General features: G+C 38.6%; 1 protein-coding gene across 5 annotated transcripts in view; it reads left to right on the top strand.

The window, feature by feature from the left end:
- Positions 1–4,368: 4,368 nt before the first annotated feature.
- Positions 4,369–24,964, top strand: part of BTLA (B and T lymphocyte associated) — a 38,938-nt gene continuing 18,342 nt past the window's right edge. The window contains exons 1-3 of one of the 5 annotated variants that reach the window (XM_074404379.1): positions 4,369–4,605; positions 6,198–6,386; positions 24,025–24,348. In XM_074404379.1, coding sequence (XP_074260480.1) covers positions 6,299–6,386; positions 24,025–24,348 — 412 coding nt within the window. In that variant the 5' untranslated portion in view covers positions 4,369–4,605; positions 6,198–6,298. Of the gene's footprint in view, positions 4,606–4,772; positions 5,340–6,197; positions 6,387–24,024; positions 24,349–24,964 lie in introns of those variants that run through there. The other 4 variants (XM_074404377.1, XM_074404380.1, XM_010345998.3 and 1 more) reach the window with 4 other exon arrangements.

Raw genomic sequence — 24,964 nt, forward strand, 5'->3', positions numbered from 1 at the left:
TGCCAGTGTTTTGTTGTGTTTGAGATGGAGTCTTGCTCCTATCACTCAGGCTGGAGTAGAGGGGCTCACTGCAACCTTCACCTCCCATGTTCAAGTGATTCTCCTTCCTCAGCCTCCCGAGTAGCTGGGATTACAGGCATGCACCACCACACCCGGTTAATTTTTGTATTTTTAGTAGACACGGGCTTTCGCCATGTTGGCAAGGCTGGTCTTGAACTCATGACCTCCGGTGATACACCCACATCAGCCTCCCAAAGTGCTAGAATTACAGGCATAAGCCACCACGCCCGGCCTCTGGTGCCATTGTTGATGGTGAAGGATGCTGTGCATGTGTAGGGGCAGGGACTATATGAGAACTCTGTAATTCCACTCAATTTTGCTGGGAAAGCCACTCTAAAAAATATATTTTTTTATTTTACCAGCTTCTTCTTTACCTCAATTGTAAAACTGTAGCCTTAGAAGGAGATAAGTTTCTGACCCCAAGTTTTATTCCAAAAAATCCTTTAAGAGTTCTTTGCCTGACAGTGGGAACTCGCTTATAAAGATAAGATTAAGAATTGGCCGGGCGCGGTGGCTCAAGCCTGTAATCCCAGCACTTTGGGAGGCCGAGGCGGGTGGATCACGAGGTCGAGAGATCGAGACCATCCTGGTCAACATGGTGAAACCCCGTCTCTACTAAAAATACAGAAAACTAGCTGGGCGTGGTGGCTCGTGCCTGTAATCCCAGCTACTCAGGAGGCTGAGGCAGGAGAATTGCCTGAGCCCAGGAGGCAGAGGTTGCCGTGAGCCGAGATCGCGCCATTGCACTCCAGCCTGGGTAACAAGAGCGAAACTCCGTCTCAAAAAAAAAAAAAAAAAAAAAAAAAGAATTGCCGTTCTACCAAGTCTTGTTTTAAACAGTCTCAGGGTAGCTATTATTGTAATGGGAACTGGAGACCGGGCAGAACATAATGGCTAGTAAGTCTCTTTGGTCTGAAAAATCTATGACTACACAAGTTCTTTAACTGAAGTTATTTGTGCACAAAACTTACTGAATGACAATAGACAGAAATACTATGAGACGTTTGAGAGAACTCTAAGACTATTTTATAATAGACTATGTTAAACACCAAAACTCTACCTGGACCCTAACTTGCACAAACAAAGTAGAATGATGAAGCTGTGCATCCCCCAAAGCCCTCTTTGCTAATGCCCATCTCAGCTGTGGTCATCAAGGAAAGAGGTAGTGTAGTGCATTCAGATCCTCTCCAGGACTGAAGAATTTGTTTCCTCGAGCTGCTGGGAGTGTTCCTGGCTAAGAGCCCTCAGCTGTCAGTCTTCTATAAAGGATCAAAGCTTCAGACCTCCTGTTTTGCTGAGGCTTTTGCTGAGACTATCACATCCTGATGTTTCCCTTTGCCCTCTGCTGAATTCGGTTCTCTTTTCTGCCTTCACACTTAATGATCCCCAGTGCACACCCTAATAAACTTCCTGCATACTAGGCTCTGCCTCAGAGTCTGCTTCCCCTTGAGCTTTATTTTTAAAAACTAAAAAGACCTTTCAGAGAACAGAGGCTGAGGCTATTCCATGGGCTAATTAAAAAACGTCACCTACTGCTGCAGCAGGGCACCCTGGCTATTGACCAGGCTATCTATGTTTCTTGTGTTCCCTTTTCTGAATAGGAACGTGTGTGTGTGTGGGTGTATGTGTTATTTCTCTAAAAACTGAAAATTAGTCATATTGACATTTTCCCCCTTAGCTTAAAGTAGCTTTCTAACAGACTATTGATGTACCATGACCTAGAAAAAAATCTTTGCAAAAATTTACATGATGGTCTTCTTCCGTGTGTGTTGGTATGAAAAGATGCCTTAAAAACAGTAATGTTTGTTTGTTCCTTTGTTTTTAAAGACAGAGTCTTGCTCTGTCACCCAGACTAGAGTGCAGTGGCATGATCATAGCTCACTATAAAAACTGGGTAATTTATGAAGAACAGAAGTATATTTCTCACGGTTCCGGAGAGTGGGAGGTCCAAGATGGAGGTTCCAACAGATATGGTGTCTGGTAAAGGTCGCCGTCTGCTTCTAGAATGGTGCCTTCTTACTGCCTCCTGACAGCAAGGTGGAAGGGGACAAAAAGGATGAATGCTGTGTCCTCACATGGTAGAAGAGATGGAAGTGCAGGCAACTTTCTGAAGCCTTTTTTAGAGACAGGATCTTACTCTGTTGCCCAGGCTGGAGTGCAGTGGTATGATCATAACTCGCTGAAGCCTTGAACTCCTGGGCTCAAATGATCCTTCCGCCTTAGTGTCCCAAGTAGCTGGGACTACAGGCACATACCATCATAGCCAGCTAAGTTTTGAAGTTTCTTGTAGATAAAGGGGTTTTACTATGTTGCCCAGGTTAGTTTTGAACTTCTGGCCTCAAGCGATCTTCCTGACTTGGGCTCATGAAGTTTGGGATTACGGATGTAAGCCACAAGAACCCAGCCTGAAGCCTTTTTCATAAGGGCATTAATTCCATTCATAAGGGCAGACCTTCATGACCTAATCACATTCCAAAAGCCCCTGTCTGGTAATGCCATCACCTTAGGGGTTAAGTTCTGACACAGGAATTTCAAGGAGACACCCACACTCAAACCATAGAAGTCTTTGTCAAAATGGACTAAATATTATTCAATTATAATTGATTACTGTTAAATAAGAATTCAAACTATGAATACTATATTACTATATTCTTTCTTCATTTGGGGAGACTAATTGTTCTAAAAGCAAGGCCTCCTCACTTTATTATGTTTTATTATTTTGCAAATAACACTTCCCTCAACAATCAAAAATTGCCTATGAAAATTTTTTAAACACTATCATGGGAATTTTGGGTGCATATAACTTGATTTTTCGTTCATAAGAGGTGGAAGCATGAGATGCTGCATAGAGACCTAAGGCCCTTCTGCATGGCTGATCCATCCTTGTAAATGCCTTTGTAATTTGGGCCACCTTTAAGCTACACCATTCCTCTGCTGATCAAAGCTTTATTATGACATTTACTTTAGAGTCTTGATCTCTGTGCAACAATGACTCCCATTAGCAAGTAGATATTTTCAACTTGTTCCACCATCATTACATTTGGGTTTATTAATACAGGGCTTCTTGCTTCCAGAATGATTATAGTTGCAATATACTGATTACTTTGCATATTTCACCTCAGTTAACCAACAAAGCAGATAGGTATTGTTTCTATGTTTTACATAACTGGAAATTGAAATGTGGAGCAGATTTGGTTCTCTGGAAGCAAAGATAGATTAGGGATCAACAACTGTGAAAGGAAGAGAGCAGAGGAAGAAATTAAACCGGGCCGTAGGCCTAATATACCCTTAGCAAACGCAGTTGGGAACTCTGGATCAAGTATTGCCCATCAGCTTCCCATGTCAGGTCAAAATGGCCAGCAATCTGTACACTTTCCTTGCTCCATCACTAGATGCAAGCTGTCATGGGAAAGCATGACGTTGGTCAAGGTGTGTCTCAGCTGAGCAGAACTCGGAGAAGTTTACATTGGAGGTACTCTACCTATTGCATTCCCCCCAGCTAAGAGCAAATACAATGTTGAAGGGGGATCTGAGAGGTGCATCTCCATCTCTGTGTCTACTACAGACTCTAGGAACATAGAAAATCTATTAAAGGTCCAATAACTAGTACGTGACAAAGATTTGATACCATGTTTTATGTGATTCAAAAACTTATGTCCCCTGCCAACTCATAATTGATTTCTAAATATTCCTTCAAACTAATATATCAAAATCACCTTTGGAGCTTTTTAAAAATGGTGATATCTGGACTTCACCCTGTGAGATTCTGATTCAATGGAAATGGGTAGGATTCAAAAATTCCACCCATTTTATTAAAAGTGCTCAGGCTGACTGTAAAGTACAGTCATGTATAGAAACCATTTCTAACAATACCATTAGTAAAAAAATTACACCAAATAGAAAAATGTCAAGGTTTTTAAATGCTGGACTACATTTACAGTAAAGCTATGGAATGTTTTGGGGGGAAGTTAAAAAGATCAGAACCAAGATTCATCTCTTTGGGGTTGTCTAACAACAGGGGCAAGACTTTTCCAGGACCCTGTGTCATGTTTTGTGATTGCTGGTTCTCTGATCACCTAGGGGAAAAATACTGCAGAAAGTATAGCTGCTTCATGATTCTTGAAAGCAACTGAGTCTGTAAGTGAACTAAAAAATTTGCCCTCCAAGTAGTTCCTGACATGTTTGTAAAAAGAATTTGAAGAAACCAAATTCGCTCTTTTTGTCTTTCAACTTAAAACTAATTATAGGTTCATGTTTTTAAAATTGTTTCAATATCTAATGCAATCGCTTTTGAGAATGAAGTAAATTCTTTAAATTTGCAAATGTAAATGAAAATTATAATTTTTGGTTTAAACAATACATAATTATGATGGGATTACAAAAGTTATAAGCTTAAGGTAAGACTGACTTGTTACTGGGATAACAAATTTCTGAGTCTGGCTTCTTTCCTTTTTTTTTTTTTTCTAGAACAAAGGAGTGAAAATCTGAGGCAGAGTTTTATCTACAGTGGGACTCTCAGGACTCTAGCTGTGGAGAGATAAAGAGGTAGGCATGCTAATAAAAGCAAGAAATATATATATGTATTATATATATATATAATACATATATATATATAATATATATATATAAAGTACATTACATGCTACATGACGGTTTTTCCAAATTTTGTCTAATTAATATGCACTTTTTAATATGAAAAAAATATTTAAAATAGTGACGTAAGTTTCAAGCTGAGATAAAGTTAACATGACCTCTCTCTAGTTTGGGACAATGTCCTGAGCTTATGGGCTATGGCTTTTGACCTGTGCACCATTTTAAAGGGACAGTAAGCCTTGCTTCAGCTGCCACAAGAAGCTTTTACTCTGCTGTGAACACAGGAAAATGAAAGAGCTGTGTAAATACTGCACAAATATTTTCCAGGATGTTTATCTGATTGGTAATGAAAATTCTAAAAGGCTATGTTTAGCCTCTCTATATTAGACTATATTATAGGACCAACAATAAAGGTGAATGTGAGGAAATTGTAATACTGGCTGAATGCGTTCTTTAAAATCAGCAGTAGCAACTCATTCATCATTTATCTCCAACCATAGCACATTGTCTATTTGAATCAATAAATATGTGATAACTGTTTTTTAATTTTATGTACTTAAAACCATTGAAGTTTGGCCTTGGAAAAAAATCATCGGTATCTGAGGAAAAATCTTACATAATCGACTTCTGTCAATGACCGCAAATGCCACAAATCTAGATCTCTCATTTGGAGTCTCAAACGGCAGGTGAATTTGTTTAGCTCCTATGACTATAAGCTAAGCTAGTTATTACAAGCGGTTGTGGAGAAAACAGCCCTGTGATGGCCTGTGCCATCTGATCTTGAACTTTTCCATTTCTTCCTTTACGGTTTCTATTCTGCTTTATTAAGACAACAATTGTATGATGAATGTTTAAAATGGAAATTTCCTTTAATTGATATTCAAGATCTCCTTTAGATTAGAACTTTATTTTCTAGAGAGTACATGTAGCCAATATTAATGATGATCTTGTTCCATTGATATGTATCCACAGATTAAAGACGGCTGTTCTTCCTTTTTCTGTTAAGGAAGTGCTTCCTGTCACTCATTTTCTCCATAACCTCAGATAAGTCTTCACTGGTTTAATAACAATAGGCATCCTCATCTTACCGTGACAAATACAGAAAAAAAAAGAAACCTAAAATCTTTTACATAAAAGAAGTTTCATAATCACAGGCTATCACAAAGGGGAAAGTGTATAGTTACCATTGATAGTTTTAACATAAATTTCCTGACCTTAATTTGATTAAAATCTCAAAGACTGCAACAATGTAAATTTCTTTAAAGTTTAATTGCTCATTTCACTTTGAACGCAGGAAAAACCTGAAGCTGGGGCAAAAAGGTAGTAGAGCGGAAGGAGAAGTTAAGGACTGAGCTGCTTTGCAGATCAGTGTTTGAAAGTGAACAGCCAACCTAACAAGAAGCAAAACCACAGAACAGAGTACCACATTGTCTTTCTGTTCACTTTGTTTCACATAATCATCCAGGCTCTTCCTACGTTTCTCTCTTACCACCTTTCTCTCTTCTTCTTCTTCTTCTTCTTCTTCTTTTTTTTAAATTTCACAGATGCCACTGGGGTAGGTAAACTGACCCAACTCTGCAGAACTCAGAGGACGAAGGCAAGACTTCTACTTGAGCAGTTTTTCCATCCCTGCTATGTGCAGGAAATGAAGACATTGCCTGCCATGCTCGGAATTGGGAAATTATTTTGGGTCTTCTTCCTAATCCCATATCTGGATATCTGGAGAATCCATGGTAAGGCACCTGCTTAGATTATTTCTGGTTTTATTTCTCAGGGAGGCTTGGAGGCAACATTTTTCCTTGCTGAACTTAGTCCGGTGTAATGTTTGTGCTAAGCGGGTAATCGTAGATAAAACCAAGCAGTTACATTTGCTTACCGAAGGCACCGTAGAGCATAAACCAAGTTAGAACATAGCATTCACCTGCCTAAAACATAGGCATTGCATCCATAGCTTGGGTAACTTTCTTAAAAAAACAGGTTGATAGTAAGAAAAGAGAACTGAGTAGATGTTATAAATAGTTAAGTACAAATATATCACTACTTCTTGCAAAAATGCTCTGGCTGCCCTACTGATGATGACTAGATAGCTCGTTCTTTCTAAACTGAGTGCAGTAGAGCGTTGCAGTGCTCAGTTGGTTAGGACAGATGTTAGAGTTACTCTCAAATAATATTGTCTCTGAATAAAATCTCTATACTTGCTTCAGTGGGGTGTATGCCTTGAGAATACCAACTGAGAAAAGTCACTTTCTACCTTATATTGACATAGGAACCCACATATCATCAAGAGGGAAAGCCTATGAGTAGCTCATCAAAAGCTTCTGATTTTTCAGGGTTTATTTATATTTTATTTTTTTGAAATAGAGTTTTGCTCTTGTCACCCAGGCTGGAGTGCAGTGGTATGATCTCGACTCACTGCAACCTCCACCTCCAGGGTTGAAGCTATTCTCCTGCCTCAGCCTCTGGAGTAGCTGAGATTACAGGCACCTGCCACCATGCCCAGCTAATTTTTGTTTTTAGTTGAGACGGGGTTTCACCATGTTGGGCAGGCTGGTCTCGAACTCCTGACCCCCAGTGATCCACCTGTCTCAGGCTCCCAAAGTGCTGGGATCACAGGTGTAAGCCACTGCACCCAGCAGTTTTTCAGGTTTTAAATATTCTGTCTTATTATATTCACAAGCACATATTTATCAGTTTGTGTATTGCAATTTTAAATTAGAAAATCTGGTCACTGAGGTTCTATGGAAAGTCCATCTGTAATTTTAAACTGTATAGTTTGGAATTTGTCTCTGTGATGCCAGAATGCCACATGACCAAGTGAAAAGTAAAAAAATCCTTAGCTACCCAAGCATTTTTATGTTTGCAAGTATCTAGTATTAAATCAACTAGGTGCTTAGATGGTTAGCTGAATTTTTCACCTTCCACCTGCCTTTAGTCACATAGCTACAACTGTAGTCATATTATCAAATAGAATTAATCCCCATTTGAAGGATACATAAACTACTCTTCGTGAAATTAAGACCAATGAATTTCAGGACTAAACTGCATTGAGGATGGGGTATGACATTTATTAATGTGCAACCTGGTGTTTGCAAAAGTGAACTTGCATGTTAGAACTGGGTTAATTTACTTGCTCCGCCACTTACTATATGGTCTTGATTTAGTCTCTTCTCTCATCTTTAGTTTCCTCAATTGTAAAATTGGGATAATAATTGTACCTAAGTGATGGGGCCACTGTGAAGAGTGCAAATGCAATAGTATGGTTAAAGTGCCTAGCATAGTAAGTGTACATATTTAAAGCTCGAAAAATGTTAGTGATATTTTTCCTATATTATTTTCACCAAGCAACTTCCATGTAATTAAATAAGAAGTATGTTTTAACATTATTATTTAAAATATTTGAGTTTTTAAAGTTAAAAGTAAATAAGTACAATATATTTTGCAATATATTTAGCCCAAAATATAATGAATCAAATTATTCAGAAAACGAAATGCAGCCAGGAGCCATGGCTCACACCTGTAATCCCAGCACTTTGGGAGGCTAAGACAGGTGGATCACCTGAGTTCAAGAGTTTAAGACCAGACTGGCCAACATGGTGAAACCCTGTCTCTAATAAAAATACAAAAATTTGCTAGGTGTGGTAGGGGGTGCCTGTAATCCTAGGTACTTGGGAGACCAAGGCAGGAGAATAGCTTGAACCCAGGCAGGAGGTGAGGCTTCAGTGAGCCAAGATCACACCACTGCATTAAAAAAAAAGAAAGAAAGAAAGAAAGAAAGACTTGAATGAAGTGCTGGTCAGATAGCTTATATACCAGTTGATATAATGGATTGCAGCATCAGTTGCATTAAATTGGGGCTATAGGTTGAGAGAAGGAACACTTGGTGAAATTTGTTCTTCCAGGCAGAGCTGATGGCTCCATTTCTTAAAACCACATTAATTACCTTCTATCTTGGGGATTTCCTGAGATTTACTTGATTGCTGAGTTCTTTACAGTAACACATTTTCAAAGTGTTTAAAGGTAATCTTTGAAGATTTTCCCCCTACTTCAAAGCAATGTGAGATCTGTGTCCTTGTTCCTAGGAGTAAGGCTGCATCTATAATAAGACTGGAAAAAATGTGATGTTCTTTACAAACTACCTGTTTAAGGTCCTCCTTTATTATAAAATATGCTTGCTTACTTTTTGTGTTTCTCAAAAAAATTAGAGAAACTTGCCCCTAAGTGTGTAGCATACAATTTCTGTCCTGATAGAAGTAATAAAAATGGCAACACCTTCCCTTCATGGGCAGATCATACTGGCAAGAACTAGACTGCAAGTGGAAGTGTCTCTGTCCATTACCTGGCCTGTTGTCCTGGACCATTTGTCTGAGGCTGCCCTAGACCCTAGTTCAGCTGAGGATAACCAAGGATTCTACCTTTAGGCAGGCAGGAACACTGCAGTTAATGTCTGGGTATCGCCTAGCACCATGTATCATCCAGAATAAAGGCAGTTAGAACTCTTTGATTACTGGTTGTTGTGATTTTTTTAAAAAGCAATCTTAGTCTGGTTCAGTAAGAGAAGAATACCTGTATTCTGGCTCTTTCAAGAATACAGTGGTTAGAGCTATGTCTCCATTTTGGTCTGGCCTGTGTCCCTTTTTTTCCGTTTATTTTGATGGCCCAGTATGGTCCGTGGATCAGCTTTTAAACACCATATTCCACATGCTGTGCAGATTTTTTTGCTCTACCACAAACTGGCGATATCTTTGGGTCAAAAAAGACACACCGGGACAGATGGTGCTCTGCAATTGTCTATCATCCCTTGAAGTTCAGGCTTTGTAGCACAGTATCTTTATAAAGCATGTTTCTATGGCTTCAGCTATTTGTTCCTACTGAAATATGCACATGGAGGAATGCTAGAGATAGAGCTGTCTTCTGCCAAGTGCCTATGTATTATTACAAAAATGCCTGCCACATATTGAATAAATGTTTAGGAATTCTGCGGTTACAGGACTTCTTGAATTAAAGCATGAACAGATTAACCCTGTGGTGATTGCAGCCTGGAATATGCTTTGCAATCACAGAGAAGTTCTTTAATTTCTTGTTGCTTCCTCTGTCCTACTACCAAAGTTTCCTCTACTATAAAGTTGAAGTCAAAAGCTGTTTATCTTGCCTCATTGGGACTTTCCTACTTAATTTCCATTATTTGTGAGTTTCATTTTTATGTAGAGTTAAGAATTGAAAAAAAAATGTTTTAATCAGGTTCAAAAAATAAAATTAATCATTTTCTTTTTTCCGTGGAGAAGCCGTATTACCGGTATAGTGGCTAAGATCAGGGACTCTAGAGGCAGACTGCCTGGATTAGTATCCTATGTCTGCCATTTAATAGTTTTTTTGACTATAAAGTCTCCGGTCCTCAGTCTCCTCATCTAAAAAAATGGGAGAACAATCTTATAAGATTGTTGTGACTATTCGGTGAATTAATTCTGTAAAACACTTAGAATAGTGCATGGTATGTCATTAAGTGATGTGTATATTTAGCTAATTTTCTTTCTTTTAGTCCAACATTTCATTAGCTTAATAGTCTCATTAAAGTAACATTGGGTGACAACTGGGAATCAACCAGAAATAAAAATTTGGAGTTGATAAAAGTCTTCTCTAAATTACTCTTATTATTATCTACTCTTTTTTTTTCTTTATTTCTTCAAAAAAAAAAAAAAAAGGAAAACAGGATACATGTGCAGAATGTGCAGATTTGTTACATAGATATACAAATGCCATGGTGGTTTGCTGAACCTATTGACCCATCCTATAATTTTCCTCCCCTCCTCCCCACCCTCAACAGGCTCTGGTTTGTGTTGTTCCCCTCTCTGTATCCATATGTTCTCATCGTTCAGCTCCCACTTATGAGTCAGAACATGCAATGTTTGGTTTTCGGTTCCTGTGCTAGTTTGCTGAGGATTATGGCTTCCTGCTTTCTCCATGTGCCTGCAAAGGACATGATCTCATCCCTTTTTATGGCTGCATAGTATTGCATGGTGTATATGTAGCACATTTTCTTTTTCCAGTCTATCATTGATGGGCATTTGGGTTGGTTCCATGTCTTTGCTATTGTAAATAGTGCTGCAATAAACATACCTGTGCATTTGTCTTTATGATTTATATTCCTTTGGGTATATATCCAGTAATGGGATTGTTAGGTCAAATGGTATTTCTGGTTCTAGATCCTTGAGGAATTGCCATACTGTCTTCCACAATGCTTGAACTAATTTATACTCCCATCAACAGTGTAAAAAGCATTCCTAATTCTCCACAGCCTCACCAGCATCTATTGTTTCCTGACTTTTTAAAAATTGCCATTCTGACTGGCGTGACATGGTATTTCATTATGGTTTTGATTTGCATTTCGCTGATGATCAGTGATGTTGAGCTTTTATTCTTATGTTTATTGGCCACATAAATGTCTTCTTTTGAGAAGTGTCAGCTTAGGTCAGGTGCAGTGGCTCATGCCTGTTATCCCAGCACTTTGGGAGGCTGAGGCAGGCAGATCATTTGATATCAGAAGTTCAAGACCAATCTGGCCAACATGGTGAAACCTTGTCTGTAATAAAAATACAAAAATTAGCTGGGTTTGGTGGTGCACACCTGTAATAACAGCTACTTGGGAGGCAGAGGGAGAATTGCATGATCTCAGGAGATGGAAGTTGCAATGAGCCAAGATTGCACCACCACATTCCAGCTGGGTAACTCAGGAGAGAGAGAGAGAGAGAGAGAGAGAGAGAGAGAGAGAGAGAGAGAGAGAGAAAGTGTCTGTTCATATCCTTTGCCCACTTTTTGATGGGGTTGTTTTTTCCTTTTAAATTTATTTAAGTTCCTTGTAAATTATGGATATTAGACCTTTTTTAGATGGGTAGATTACAAAAATTTTCTTCCATTCTATAGGTTGCCTGTTCACTCTGATGATAGTTTCTTTTGCTACGCAGAAGTTCTTCAGTTTAATTAGATCCTATTTGTTGATTTTGGCTTTTGTTGCAATTGCTTTTGGGATTTTTGTCATGAAAACTTTGTGACAAAAACACCAAAAGCATTATCTGTCTTATCCTCAGTCAACAAGGAATGCTAATAGTGTTTGAGAGTCATGCAGCTAGAGTTGTATTGTTTCAGTGAATTGTATCGTATGAGATTTGCTTCACTTTTTTAATATTCTCCATTCTCTTGCCTCAAAATAGGCTCAATATTTTGTATCTTTCTGGTATACTGTCATGGTTATGGACCTGATTTACATGTTTATCTCTATGGAAGAAGTGGCTTGTGTACATGTGTCTGTGTGTATGCATACAGAGGTGTCATTTTTAGTATGCGCAGAATCTAAACATGCATAATTTGAGATTCACTTAGAACAGAGTCCAGAAGAGTGTTAGATCAGTCCAGGAAAACATCAGGTTTAGCTGGCAGAGCTCTTTAATTTCTCTTTTCTGTCTTCTTAACTATGTTCATCTTATAAGCACAACCTGGAACTCACACACATCACAGATGGCCTATTATCCAGAAGTTGGCTGCAAGGGAGGCTGGGGCATTGAGATTTTTAGCTGGGGGGTTATGGCCCCATTTCATTTTCCTCTATAATATTAAAAGATGGGAGGACAATTAGCAAATTCTGTCATCATAGGTATTGTTAAGTATCTTCAAGGGCTTTGAAAATGCCAATGAATCTCAGTGTGATCTCTGTGGTAGAATGTGTTAGAGATTCGAGGAAATATTTGGGAAGAAAGTAGAGATGGACTTTCCCTTTCCAGTCATGATACATAAGCCACACTTACTCTGAACATCACAGAAGCAGATATTTAGAAATACTCATGTTGGTTTCTGATCAGATGTCAGAGGTGTTCACTGATGCTACTGTCAAAAGCTTCTAAGGTATGCTCTCTGTATTTGCTGCCCTATGTTTCTTCCTGAAGCCCCTATGAACAAGGTGGAAAATTTAGCCCCTCTGAAGGACAGGGCCCATGTGTCACAGGCAATCAGAGTCTCTCTGGACCAGAGATATTCTCTGGACTAGAGATATTGTCTACACTGTCAATATAAATCAGTGTTCTTTAGGACTCATTAAATTGGCTAAAAGCTTTTACTACTCAATAGTGATAATTAGGCCGGGCGCGGTGGCTCAAGCCTGTAATCCCAGCACTTTGGGAGGCCGAGGCGGGTGGATCACGAGGTCAAGAGATCGAGACCATCCTGGTCAACATGGTGAAACCCCGTCTCTATTAAAAATACAAAAAATTAGCTGGGCATGGTGGTGCGTGCCTGTAATCCCAGCTACTCAGGAGGCTGAGGCAGGAGAATTGCCTGAACCCAGGAGGCGGAGGTTGCGGTGAGCCGAGATCGCGCCATTGCACTCCAGCCTGGGTAACAAGAGTGAAACTCCGTCTCAAAAAAAAAAAAAAAAAAATGATAATTACATGTTGACAAACTAAAACTCCACTGGAAACTCATCCTTGTTTCATAGAATAGACAGGGCTCTAAGAATTGGAATGCATATGAATCCTCTGGCCTAGAGAAGCAAAGTCAATGACCAATAGGATAGAACTGTGAGGGGACATTTGTGACTTGGTAGAGACGTAATGAAGAAGTCCTGAAAGCAAGTGTGGAAAATTATCTAAGGACAAAGTTTCTTTCAATTTTCTAGTTTTGACCAAGGCAAGCCTACCTGGTTAATATATGTCCATAGAATTTTCCCTCCCACATAAAAGAAGAACATGCTTATATTAGATATGCTGCCTTTCTTCTTTCTATAAATTTTTTTTTAACCTGTTGTACATGCCAGTTATTGTGCACCACTGCTGATCCCTAGAATGGTTGTGGTGAGTAGTTTTTTACAGCAGAGCCTTCTGGGTTTCCATCTTGCCTTTACCACTCACAGGCTTTATAGCTCTAGACAATGACTCAACTTCTGTGTCACTTCCCTAAATTCATCCAATCAGAAAACATAATAACATCTGATACTTGTTGTTATGTGCCAAGCATAGTGCTAAGAGCATTTCCTATATGTTCTGATTTACTTTCACAATAACCCTGCTGGATAAGAGCTTGTGCTTTGGAGTTAGCCAGGCATAGGTTAAAGTCCTAGTCTTGACTCTTCCTCCCATCTGTTGATGACCTTGGGAAATTGGCTTGTCTTCTCTAACACCCAGTTTCCTCAACTTGAAAATAAAGCCCATAATAGTGATTCCCTCATAAAATCATTGTGAGAGTCAAATGAAACAATACATATTTGGTATCTAAAACTGCCTGTCTCATAGTAAGAACTTTGAAAATATTAGTCATTTTTTTTCCCTCCTGTTAGGACAGATCTAGGTTGGGTCTGCAGCATCTAGATAATGTGAGATGTAGCATATTTGTGGGTAAGTGGCAAAGAATGTGTAGCAGTGATTCTAGAGGTGATCTACTAAATGTAACTTAAACTTTTCCATTGGCCATCTGACCTCATGACCTCTAAAGATCTCTCCTTCTATTCTTTTTTTTTTTTTTTTGAGTCAGAGTTTCACTCTTGTTACCCAGGCTGGAGTGCAATGGCGCGATCTCGGCTCACTGCAACCTCCGCCTCCTGGGTTCAGGCAATTCTCCTGCCTCAGTCTCCCGAGTAGCTGGGATTACAGGCACGCCCCACCATGCCCAGCTAATTTTTTGTATTTTTAATGGAGACGGGGTTTCACCATGTTGACCAGGATGGTCTCGATCTCTTGACCTCGTGATCCACCCACCTCAGCCTCCCAAAGTGCTGGGATTACAGGCTTGAGCCACCGCGTCCGGCCTTCTTCTTCTATTCTTAAATATCTCAAGGAGATGAAATGACATGGGCGCTTCGTAAGCTCTGTTGAGTGTCAGAAAAAGCAATGACAAATACTAGAATGACTAATTTTAGACAAAACAAGTTCAGAACTATCCCAAATGTGATAAAACCAAGACATACACGGCTTAAAGTCTTAAATTGCTCAATACAACTTCATTGAAGAGATCGATCTTCAAATTTACTTGCCAAATAGTCATATTACATTAACAATAGGAAATGTTAACTCTAGAAGAAATTGCTTCAAAGTGTGCTAATACCATATGAAAGCAAATTTAAAGAAAGGTTTCATATATGAATATAAGAAGATATATTTTTGTAAGAAGGGGATTTTTAAAAGGAAATAGTAATAAAAGATGGTAGTGAAAATTCTCTCAATTTTCTTGTTTCATGGTTCCTTCTTTTTTTTCAGAATAATGGGAGTAAATATAAATGTATGCATGCCCTGTATATTCTTGGCATTAATACTTCTCAGTTCCACTTTTGTGAAGGAAACTTTACATTGTGGGTGTGTGGGCATGTGTGTTTACACAGGGAGAAAATGGTTCTTCTTGTCTGAAGACCAATGTCAGGTAATATCCACAGAGAAGAAGTTAAATCTACTGTTACATACTACATCCTTGTCTGTGATCTGTATTACCTTAAGTGTTGTTTTTCAGGTGAGATGTATGTAAATATACTTTCATTTCACATTAGGGACTGAGGGTCAGTCAGTTTTCATTGTACTCATGACAACAATCACAGGGTTTTCCTTAAAGTAGCAATAGTCACTTTTATAGTAGAAGCTCTGATTTTAACGTGTGTGTGCATAATTCTTATTTAATTTTTCCCAGGTATTCCTCGTACTTCTGGGAATATCTGACTTACAAAGTGGGTTTATTTACCACAGAATTAAAGTAATAACTTCAATAGACACTACATAATACATTACATGAGTATTTTCTGTATGAGGTGGAACTCCCCCACCCTAACCTCATGTCACCACATTCTGATTTTGTGAGTGTCTGTGAGCTAGGTTATGATGAGAAAGTATACCATTTGGGTTTTTTAATGCCACATGTGTGATTTCCCAAGGTATGCAAGTCAATGCCCTCCCAAGATTTTTGTAGTGTGGTTCCATGGCTGCTATTGCTGTGTGGATTTTCCTGGACTATGTGCAAACCACTGCCTTAAGGGATCTCTAAACTCCTATTTGCAAGGGAAGATTTACAAGACAAATCATTATCCTCTCCCCTGCTCTCTGCCATTCCAGCCTTCTAAAATAAGTCAAAATGTACCATTTGGAAGCCTTTCTGCTCCTGAGTGTAAAGATTTCGCTCCTTCTGTGGCCTCCCCAGCATGTGTCTGAAGTTTTTGTTTGATTGTTGTTTGCCTATGATAGTGTCTTCTGATAGAAGCTAAAATCCTGCTTGATGTCACTGAAAATTATTGGTATATTAGACCTTTAGTAATCATTTTAGTTTCTCAAAAAATCATGTTTATCATCAGTTTAATTTCTATGTTAAAGTCTGACAGTTTCTTAGCTCAAGTTAGGGCAATCTGCATTCATTACAGTCATTCATTTCTTTCAATGGTTGTAACCACTTTGAAGTTTCCATAAATTTGTAAGAATTTTTCAATGGAGACGTGGTGAAACTCAGGTGAGAGTTTCCTCATAATAATGGTTATAATAAAAATGTATGGTCTTTAAAAATAAGAAATAATAGTATTTTACAAAAGATTCATAATCACAATCCTCTTTTTTTTTTAAATGGCTAATTGGTTTCACAAATTACCTACTCTCTTCAGCTCAGCAACTACACTTGCTCAGCTGGGAGTTACGAGACCATACAGTTGTTTGTGGCTGGCACTCCTTTCTGATTAGCTGGTTTGTGTACCTGGATGTCCATGGAGTGTCATTTATTGAATATTTTAATATCCACCCCTGAGTGGACATAAACCAGGCCTTTTCAAACTGAACACTTGTAAAGTCTAACTTTTCTTTAGTGGTTATAATTTAACTACTATAAGGTACGTTGAGCTGCATATGTTCTTCACCTCAAAGCCTTTTAGCCTCTCTCTAAGGGCTTAGCAGACTCTGCTGTGCAGCCACTACAATATAGAAACACTTAGAGCTGTGAACAGGGGATTATTTGTTCCATTAACATCTTTCTGTCCAGTCTCAGGGCACATCATGCTTTCTCACCTTTATACTTAGTTCTAAGTCCAACTCCTCATGCAGAGACAGGTAACATACTGTCAAGGAAGTAGCAGACTACATAGAAGACAGAAACATGAGCACATATGTAATTACAAAGAGTGATGCATGTCACACAAAATCGCATCAGACATTTGCTAGGGAGTGGGGATATGAGGATATGGTGAACTTGCATAAAGAAGCAGGGGCTAAATGCCATTTGACAAAGTCTAGACACATTTCTGCAGGAAGTAGGGACTGTCTAAAGGGTTTTAGCCAAGAAATCTTGTGATTGGATCTTAATTTTAAAAATGCAAATTGTTAACAGTGATGTGGAGAATGGACTGAGGTGGAAGGAGGGCAACTAGGCCAAGTTTGGAATGCCGTGGACCGTCCGGACGGGTAGGCACGTCTGCCCGGGGGTCTCTCGATATTGTGGTTGATATTAGAAACTGATCATTCATCTTTCTTCCTATATTTCCGGATAGCTCGACTGCCTCCAGTAGGAAACTGTGTTTGGGATCAAACTCACCGTATAGTGAGACTCACGCCTTTTAGGGGTCTCACACGGGAGTGTTCCGCACATTGGAATATAGAACACCACTGGTAGGCTGTGACAAAAATCCACATGAAACAGAATGAGATTCAAATTAAGGCAGTGTCATGGGGAAAAAAATGCAAGACATTTTTTCATCCTGAATCCATCTAACTTGGTGGTTGATGGAATGGGACAGTGAAAAGGAAGGAGACTAAGATGGCTCCCCAGGTTCCAGCCAACGTGATTAGGTAGATGATGGTATTATACTGTGATAATGGGAGGAGGACCAAGTTTGCCTGGGAGTTGGCTTGGAGGAAGAAAGAGATTCATCCTCCCTCAAGAAGCCTTTTCTGATTGACCCAGCCAGAAAGACTATCTGCCTATTGGGGGATCTGAAAGCTCTGAGAGATTATATCATATCCAAGATAATAAAATAAAAATCTAAGGCAAAATTGAAAAGTGCCTCTCTTTGTGCTAGAACTGCCTTGCTGCTAACGTGTCAGGAACAGTGGGATATTCACATTCATGGATGTGAACGAATGGGTCCATTGTCTGTACTGAATTTAAAAACAACTAAAAATTGATTTTCTTTTACTTATCACCACATACTAGCAAATCTGAACAATGTCAGAGGCGAAATATTTACCCTTAAAAATATTTTTGGTCTAAGTTCTAAACAATTGCTATGGTTACTGTTGAGTTTTAATAACATATATGTAAACTTCAAATTAACACATTTGTAGTATATATCCTTTGACAAACAGTGCATTCTACTTGCAAGTTAACTCAGAGAGCTTCCCAGTTATAAAGCTGGCCTTGGACATATACAATTCAGCTACTTATGTTCATTTTGAGAGTAAATCTCTAATGTCCAGATCACTCCAGTTTCCTCCAGGGACATTCTGTGTCCCCAGTCTCTGTGGTACTACATATTCCGGCCTTTCAACATTCAATTTTATATAAATAATAATACCACAGAGAATGCTGAGACAAAGAAGCAGAACAGGAGCTTTTTCATTTTTGTCATTTGGTGCAAAGTTCTTGAATTTTAATTTGTGTTTAAAATTCAAAACAGTAGAAAGGGTATAAATTGTGATGTATAAAATTTTTGGCTTCACAACTTTAACACATAAAATGTTTTATTGATTAATATTTATACAATTGACATGCATTTTTTAAATGTTGTTTTAAAACTGAAAAGAAATCAAGAAAATAAAACTTTACATTGGTGTTACAATTTAGTAGTTACCTAAATTGTATCTTTGCTGAATTTCAGTTTTAATGCAATTCATTTATTAGTTATTGGACAATTATTTATCTAAACTATTATATCAGACTATAAAGAATCAAATGTCATACTGTTTAGGTGGATATAAAATTAATTGAATAAATACCTGTGCAGTTTTCCTATTTTGTATTTTAATATTATTTTTAAAATATTTTTTAATTTGCAGTTTTGTACATGAAGTTCAACACAAGAAAATATTCATTGTCTATATTTCTTTTCTGGCCATTTTATTACTTGTTTCATCCCATGATTATTTCTGAAAATATTTTTATGTATAGAGGAAGGGGTTGCTCAAAATGATGTACTCTGAACCTATAACATAATAGGTACCCCCGATCTTGGAATAGACATACCACTAGTGGTTTTGATAAATATTTTAAAAATCAAAGAATTCCTAAACCTATAGTGACTTAACAAGGGATATTTCATTATATAAACACCTGGTGGGGGGTTGAGGCAGAGTAGACATCTTTATTCTTTCACTGCATGTATTTGTTTTAATTATTTTTAGCGTGGAAAATTTCCTGTCATCAGATATGAATGCTTGAGAAAAGCAGCAGGGATAGTAAGAGCAGGAATAAAAATAACTGATAGTGGGAGATTGAGTCGCAGCCAAAAGTAACTGTGATATTTATTCCTCTTCGGGAAATATTTATTTGATATGACAAACTTTTTGGGGATAGCTTTGTGTGTCCTGAGTATCATAAGATGGATATGTGTAATTCAGGGCAGGCAGAAAAGAGGTGTTAACAAGCTTGTCAGATGGACAATTAGAATTGTGCTATTTGTCTCAGCGGTTCATTCTTACACTACAAACATCAGCGTCAGCCTTTGAGAGATAGGAAGTATTGTAATACCTTGTTTGTGCACAAAAGTAGTCCTCTTGATTTTTTAATGCCTGTCTGCAAGCTTACATTCAGCATCTTTTCATTCCTCTATTCAAAACAATTCCTGTGCCAGTCAGTGTGATTGTGAATGATCATTATCCTGCTGATAAGAATATTCAGGAACTGCAATGTTTCCATAATCCTGTTGTGAATCAGTGTTGCCACCAACATAAAAAGCTAGCTCTTTTCTCCATCCTACCATTGTGCACTGCTCCTGAGCATAAATCACAAAAGATGGAACTTGAAGTGATGTCTCATTGTGCCACTAACATCAGGTGATAGCCCTATGGTTAAATAGAAAGGTAATATATATTGTAATAGAAATAGAAATTACAGGTTAGAAGTGTTTTCATAGTTTCAGTCACACATCGAGGGAGATGAAGTTGTATGTGTTTATGTGATCGGCAGTTGGTGAGTTAGAAATTTCCTACCTTTGTAGTTCAATCCTTTCATCTTATTTTATTTTATTTTATTTTGAGATGGAGCCTTGCTCTGTCGCCAGACTGGACTGCAGTGGTGTGATCTTGGCTCACTGCCACCTCTACCTCCTGGGTTCAAGTGATTCTCCTGCCTTAGCCTCCCAAGTAGCTGGGATTACAGGTGCGTGCCACCATGCTCAGCTAATTTTTTTGTATTTTTAGTAGAGACAAGGTTTCACCGTGTAAGCCAGGATGGTCTTGATCTTGTGACCTCGTGATCTGCCCGCCCTGGCCTCTCAAAGTGCTGGAATTAGTGGAGGGAACCACCACATGCGCCCCCTTTCATCTTATTTTGAAGAAACTGAGGACCAGCAAAACTGGGCAGCTTCTCAAACTTGCTCAATGTGTTAGCATTTGAAACAGACATGTTCAAATGAATAGTCTCATTTTTAGCAATTTCCATACCCTTTATAATTATCCCCCCCCAATTAGGCATTATATTTTCTCATGGTGGATAAGCAGTTTAAACTCCTGCCTAATGCTTATTCCATTTGTTCTGGAATAACCAGTGGTCTCCATGTCACTATGTCAGAAAACCATGATCCACTAGTGTATCAATGATCTAAATCTATCATAAGATTCCTGGTCTCTAAGACGTTTCCATTCTATTTTCTCACTCTTAAAATACCTCCCCTGTCCCATGTACTGCTCTGATTGCCAAAGGGCTACTCATTCACCCAGGTTCAGCTCAAGTCTAGCCTTTCCATAAAATTAACCTTCTGCACACCCATGCAAAGATGCAAAGTTGTTTGTACCGTTGTTTTTTTTTGTTGTTGTTGTTTTTTGTTTTTTTAAACTAACAGCCTTACTCCATCGCCCAGCCTGTAGTGCAGTCACGATCTCCACTCATTGTTATCTCCCCCGCCCGGATTGAAGGGATTCTCCTGCCTCAGCCTCCTGAGTAGCTGAGATTAGAAGGCCCACCACCACCACGCCCGGCTAATTTTTGTATTTCTAGTAAAGACAGAGTTTCACCATGTTGGCCAATCTTGTCTTAAACTCCTGACCTCAGGTGATCCGCCCACCTCGGCCTCCCAAAGTGCTGGGATTACAGGTGTGAGCCACCGCAACCGGCCTTGTTTGTACCTCTTTACAGTGTTATGTCACTCTCTCAATTATCATTCATTTTTATTTCCCATTAGAAGCAGCTCCAGAAATGCAGACATCCTGTCTGATTTATTCCTAGGCTTCCTAACAACTAGCATAGGAGCCTTCCTTTCAGCTCAGGTAAACTGAAAGAAATAAAGAGCAGTATATAGCAAATTGATTATAGAAAGGTGCCCTCATTGTTAGATACTCTTGCTTTACCAATTAAATCGTAAACTCTTTGAGGGTAAAAGGTCTTTGCTTTTTACAAAGGTCTCATTGTTTTTCATAGTTCTAGCACAGACTTGTAGGCTCCACAATCTATTATTGACCTATCCAAGAAAATGAAAAGGGAAGTTAGGAGGCTGAGGGAGTCTGTTAACTTCAGGGAGAGGAACAGACTTCTGGAAACAAGAGTTTCACTTGGCCTTTCTGCCTCTGGCCTCCTTACTTTTTTGTCGTAAATCTAACCACATTCAGGTACATTTCCTTTTGGTAAAATAGTTTACCATTTCTCTTCATTTTCTTTTTTTAAAACCTCATCCTTATAACATACCTTTTGACTTGCTTTCACTTTAGTTCTGAATTTTTGGAAGCTACTGAATCAAGAAGTCTTAAAGTGAACTTGTTTGAGGTCTCAAAGCAATTATAAATAAATAAATTAAGAGGTTCTAAAAGTTTTTTGTGGGTCCTTTGTCTCACTCTGATTCCTGGAAATTTAAGTTTCTATTATTCTGAGCAGGGATTAATGAGATGTGAGAAGGAAGGGTTTTTAAGCAGGACGTGAGAGAAAGGTATATTAGGTATAAGGAAATAGGTAAAGTGAGAATATCTATGTTGGCAAGAATGTCGAAATAAGGTGAAACCTTGTTCTGGATAGACAAGTATGTGAAACTCAGGGTCAAAAGCTGCTCCTCGGTTCAACATCCGACAAGCTCTGTGATCACAGGCAAGGCCCTTAGCTGTCTTTGTATTTAAAAGAGAGTTTTGGCTATATCTCAGTTACGCTTATGCCATTACAATGTATGATACTGTAACTCTCTTTAGAAGAAAGCATGAGGATGAGTGAAATCAATTAGTGAAGGAGATGGATTAGACAGATTGCTAAGAGAAAGGGTAGTTGCAAACATTGAAGGAAAGGCTAAGAACTATAAGAGTGGAGAAAAAAATAATTTAAGAGAAAATACTTTTAGGATAATGTGTTTAGCCTTAACTTTACTGGAAAACAAACAAACAAAAATACATATCAATCAACACAAAGTGCAGAACTAAAGGGAAATGAGAAACAAGTCATTGAAAACTGGAGTAAAGGCCATCCTTGTTACACAGTTGCCAAGAACTTGGTAGAAGTATATCTACGTCTTAGGACTTTATGGAAAGCAGAAATTAAGAGCAATAATTTAGGATATTTGGTGGAAGAAGTATCTAAGCAGCAAAGTATTCAGGCTGCTGTGTGGCTACTTTTAACTGCATACAGTAAGAGGCAAGAGTGGAAAAAATGACTTTAAAATGGCATTTATAAATAAAAGAGAAGCAGAATAGGAAGATTTGTAAAATTCACAGCCTAGCTGTATAAAACATGTTTGGGAGAAAATACTAAGGGTATGGCCTAGAGCCCATTGTTAAAGCGATGAGTATAGCTAGAAGGGAGTGAAATACTATTCAAGATATTGAGAAAAAGGCCCTGACGGCATTTCAAAGATCTTTGAGGCTGCCCCTTTCATCACAGGCTCAGAGCTCAGAAAGCAAATTGGTTTTAGGGGAAACGGGAGTGCCCTTTACAGGCTTGCTGCCCAGATCTGCCTCAGGTTTTTGCTCTCTGAATTCCAGCACAGTGCTTCTTGGCTGCTCCAGCCATGACTCAAGTGAGCCCAGGTGCAGTTCAACCCACCATTTCATAACGTGCAGTTGGTAAGACTTGGTGGCACCCACCTGATAAGTGTGCAAGTTAGCAGAATGCAAGAGATGTGGGCCACAGCTACCTCTGTGTTCAAAGGATGTAGTAGACAGCCTGAGGGCCCAGGAAGTCTACTCCCATGGCAATGCCTAGTGGAGCCATGGCAGTGGACTGCCACTGAGACCCCAGAAATGTAGAGCTACTAGCCTGAAGCATTAGCCTGGGAGAGCTGCAGGGATGAGTCTCCAACTTGAGAGCTGAAACATCAACTAAGCCCAGCAAAGCCATTTTATTTCTCCGTTGGGTTTTGGACTTACTTGGAACCTGTTACTTTCTCATTTTTGCCTATTTCTCTCTTTTGGAATGGGAATATCTGTCTTATATGTGTCCTGCCAGTGTATTTTGGAAGTAGATAACTTGTTTTGATTTCACAGGATCATAGTTGGAGGGAATTTGCCTCACAGTGAATCATGCCTTGAATCTCACCCATATCTAATTTAGATAAGACTGAATTTGGGGCTTTTGATTTGATGCTGGAACAAATTAAAACTTTTAAGACTATTGAGATAAAATGAATGTACTTTGTATGTGAAAAGAACATGAGTTTTGGGGGATCAGGGACAGAATTTTATGGTTTGAATGTCCCCTCCAAAATTCGTGTTGAAATTTTATTGCCATTGTAACAGTATTATGAGATGAGTAGATTATAAATGTACTAATGCCCTTATTGTAGGAATGGATTAGTTATCATGGGAGTGGGCTACTGATAAAAGGATGAATTTTGGCCCCCATTTTTCTCTGTCTTGTGTGCTCCCTTCCACCTTCTGCTTTCTGCCATGAGATAATGCAGCACAAAGGCCTTTGCTAGATGTTGGCACCATGCTCTCGGACTTCCCAGCCTGCAGAGCTATGAGCCAAATAAAACGGCTGTGGTTCATAAATTATCCAATCTCGGGTATTCTGCTATAGCAGCAGAAAACAGACTGAGACAGAGGATTAAATGATTTATTTCATTTTTAAACACATACTTATTATGTTCCTAGTATGTATGAGACACTCTGCTAGTGAGGCTTAATTATTAGAAATTTGGGGGTGTTTTTGAAAATTACCATATAATGTTTGAGCACTATTGAAGTCACATATATATGGTCCTTCCAGAAGAACATATTTGATTTTAGTTTTGTTTTTATCTTTTAGGGAAAGAATCATGTGATGTACAGCTTTACATAAAGAGACAATCTGTACACTCTGTCTTAGCAGGAAAACCCTTTAACCTACAATGCCCTGTGAAATACTGTGCTCACAGGCCTCATGTGACTTGGTGCAAGCTCAATGGAACAAAATGTTTACCACTTGAAGATGGACTTCAGCAACACACAAGTTGGAAAGAAGAGAAGAACATTTCATATTTTATTCTACATTTTGAACAAGTGCTTCCTAGTGACAGTGGGTCATACCGCTGTTCTGCACATTTTTCATTTCATCGCGTTGAAAGCCACTCAACAACTGTTTTCGTGAGAGGTGAGTTCTCAATACCTCAGTCATCTAATATTTTTCTCATAATGTTTCCAGAAAGAGAGGGATTCAGTTTCTCAAGTGATCACGTTAGAAAGTGAACTCCTGTAGCACATCCAAAGTTTGCTACGCTTTACAGATTATGTGCCAGTGTGTACGTACTTGTGTGTATGTGTGTGTTTGAGATGAGTGAGATAGAGGAGAGTAGAGAAAAATATAATAAAAGTTATTGTGTTTCACTTTAGGGATTATAAAATTTATCTGGTAAGTCCAAAAGTAGATCAATGGAAATATTGAAAAAATGCTGAAGTGAATACCTGCAGTTGCAAATAGCTCTGTGATTCTTTGTCCTTGCTTTTTTTCTTTTTTCCCCAGTTTTCTCTTCTTTACTTTTGTTCATCACAATTTCTTGAAGTTATGTTTGTGGTACTTAGACAATGATGCACTTTTTAATAGTTCACAGTTTGTTTAGAAGAAAAGCAGCAAACAAATAACCTGACTCCCTGATGATTTTCTGGGAATATTCATAGCTTCATTTCTCTCCCCTGTTCCCCCATAGAAGCCTTTAGTAGGCTTTGACAACTGAGAAAGGGCAGATAGAAGTTGAGCTCATGGAAACCAA

Source organism: Saimiri boliviensis, chromosome 8 (assembly GCF_048565385.1).
Source record: "Saimiri boliviensis isolate mSaiBol1 chromosome 8, mSaiBol1.pri, whole genome shotgun sequence".
NCBI lineage: Eukaryota > Metazoa > Chordata > Mammalia > Primates > Cebidae > Saimiri > Saimiri boliviensis.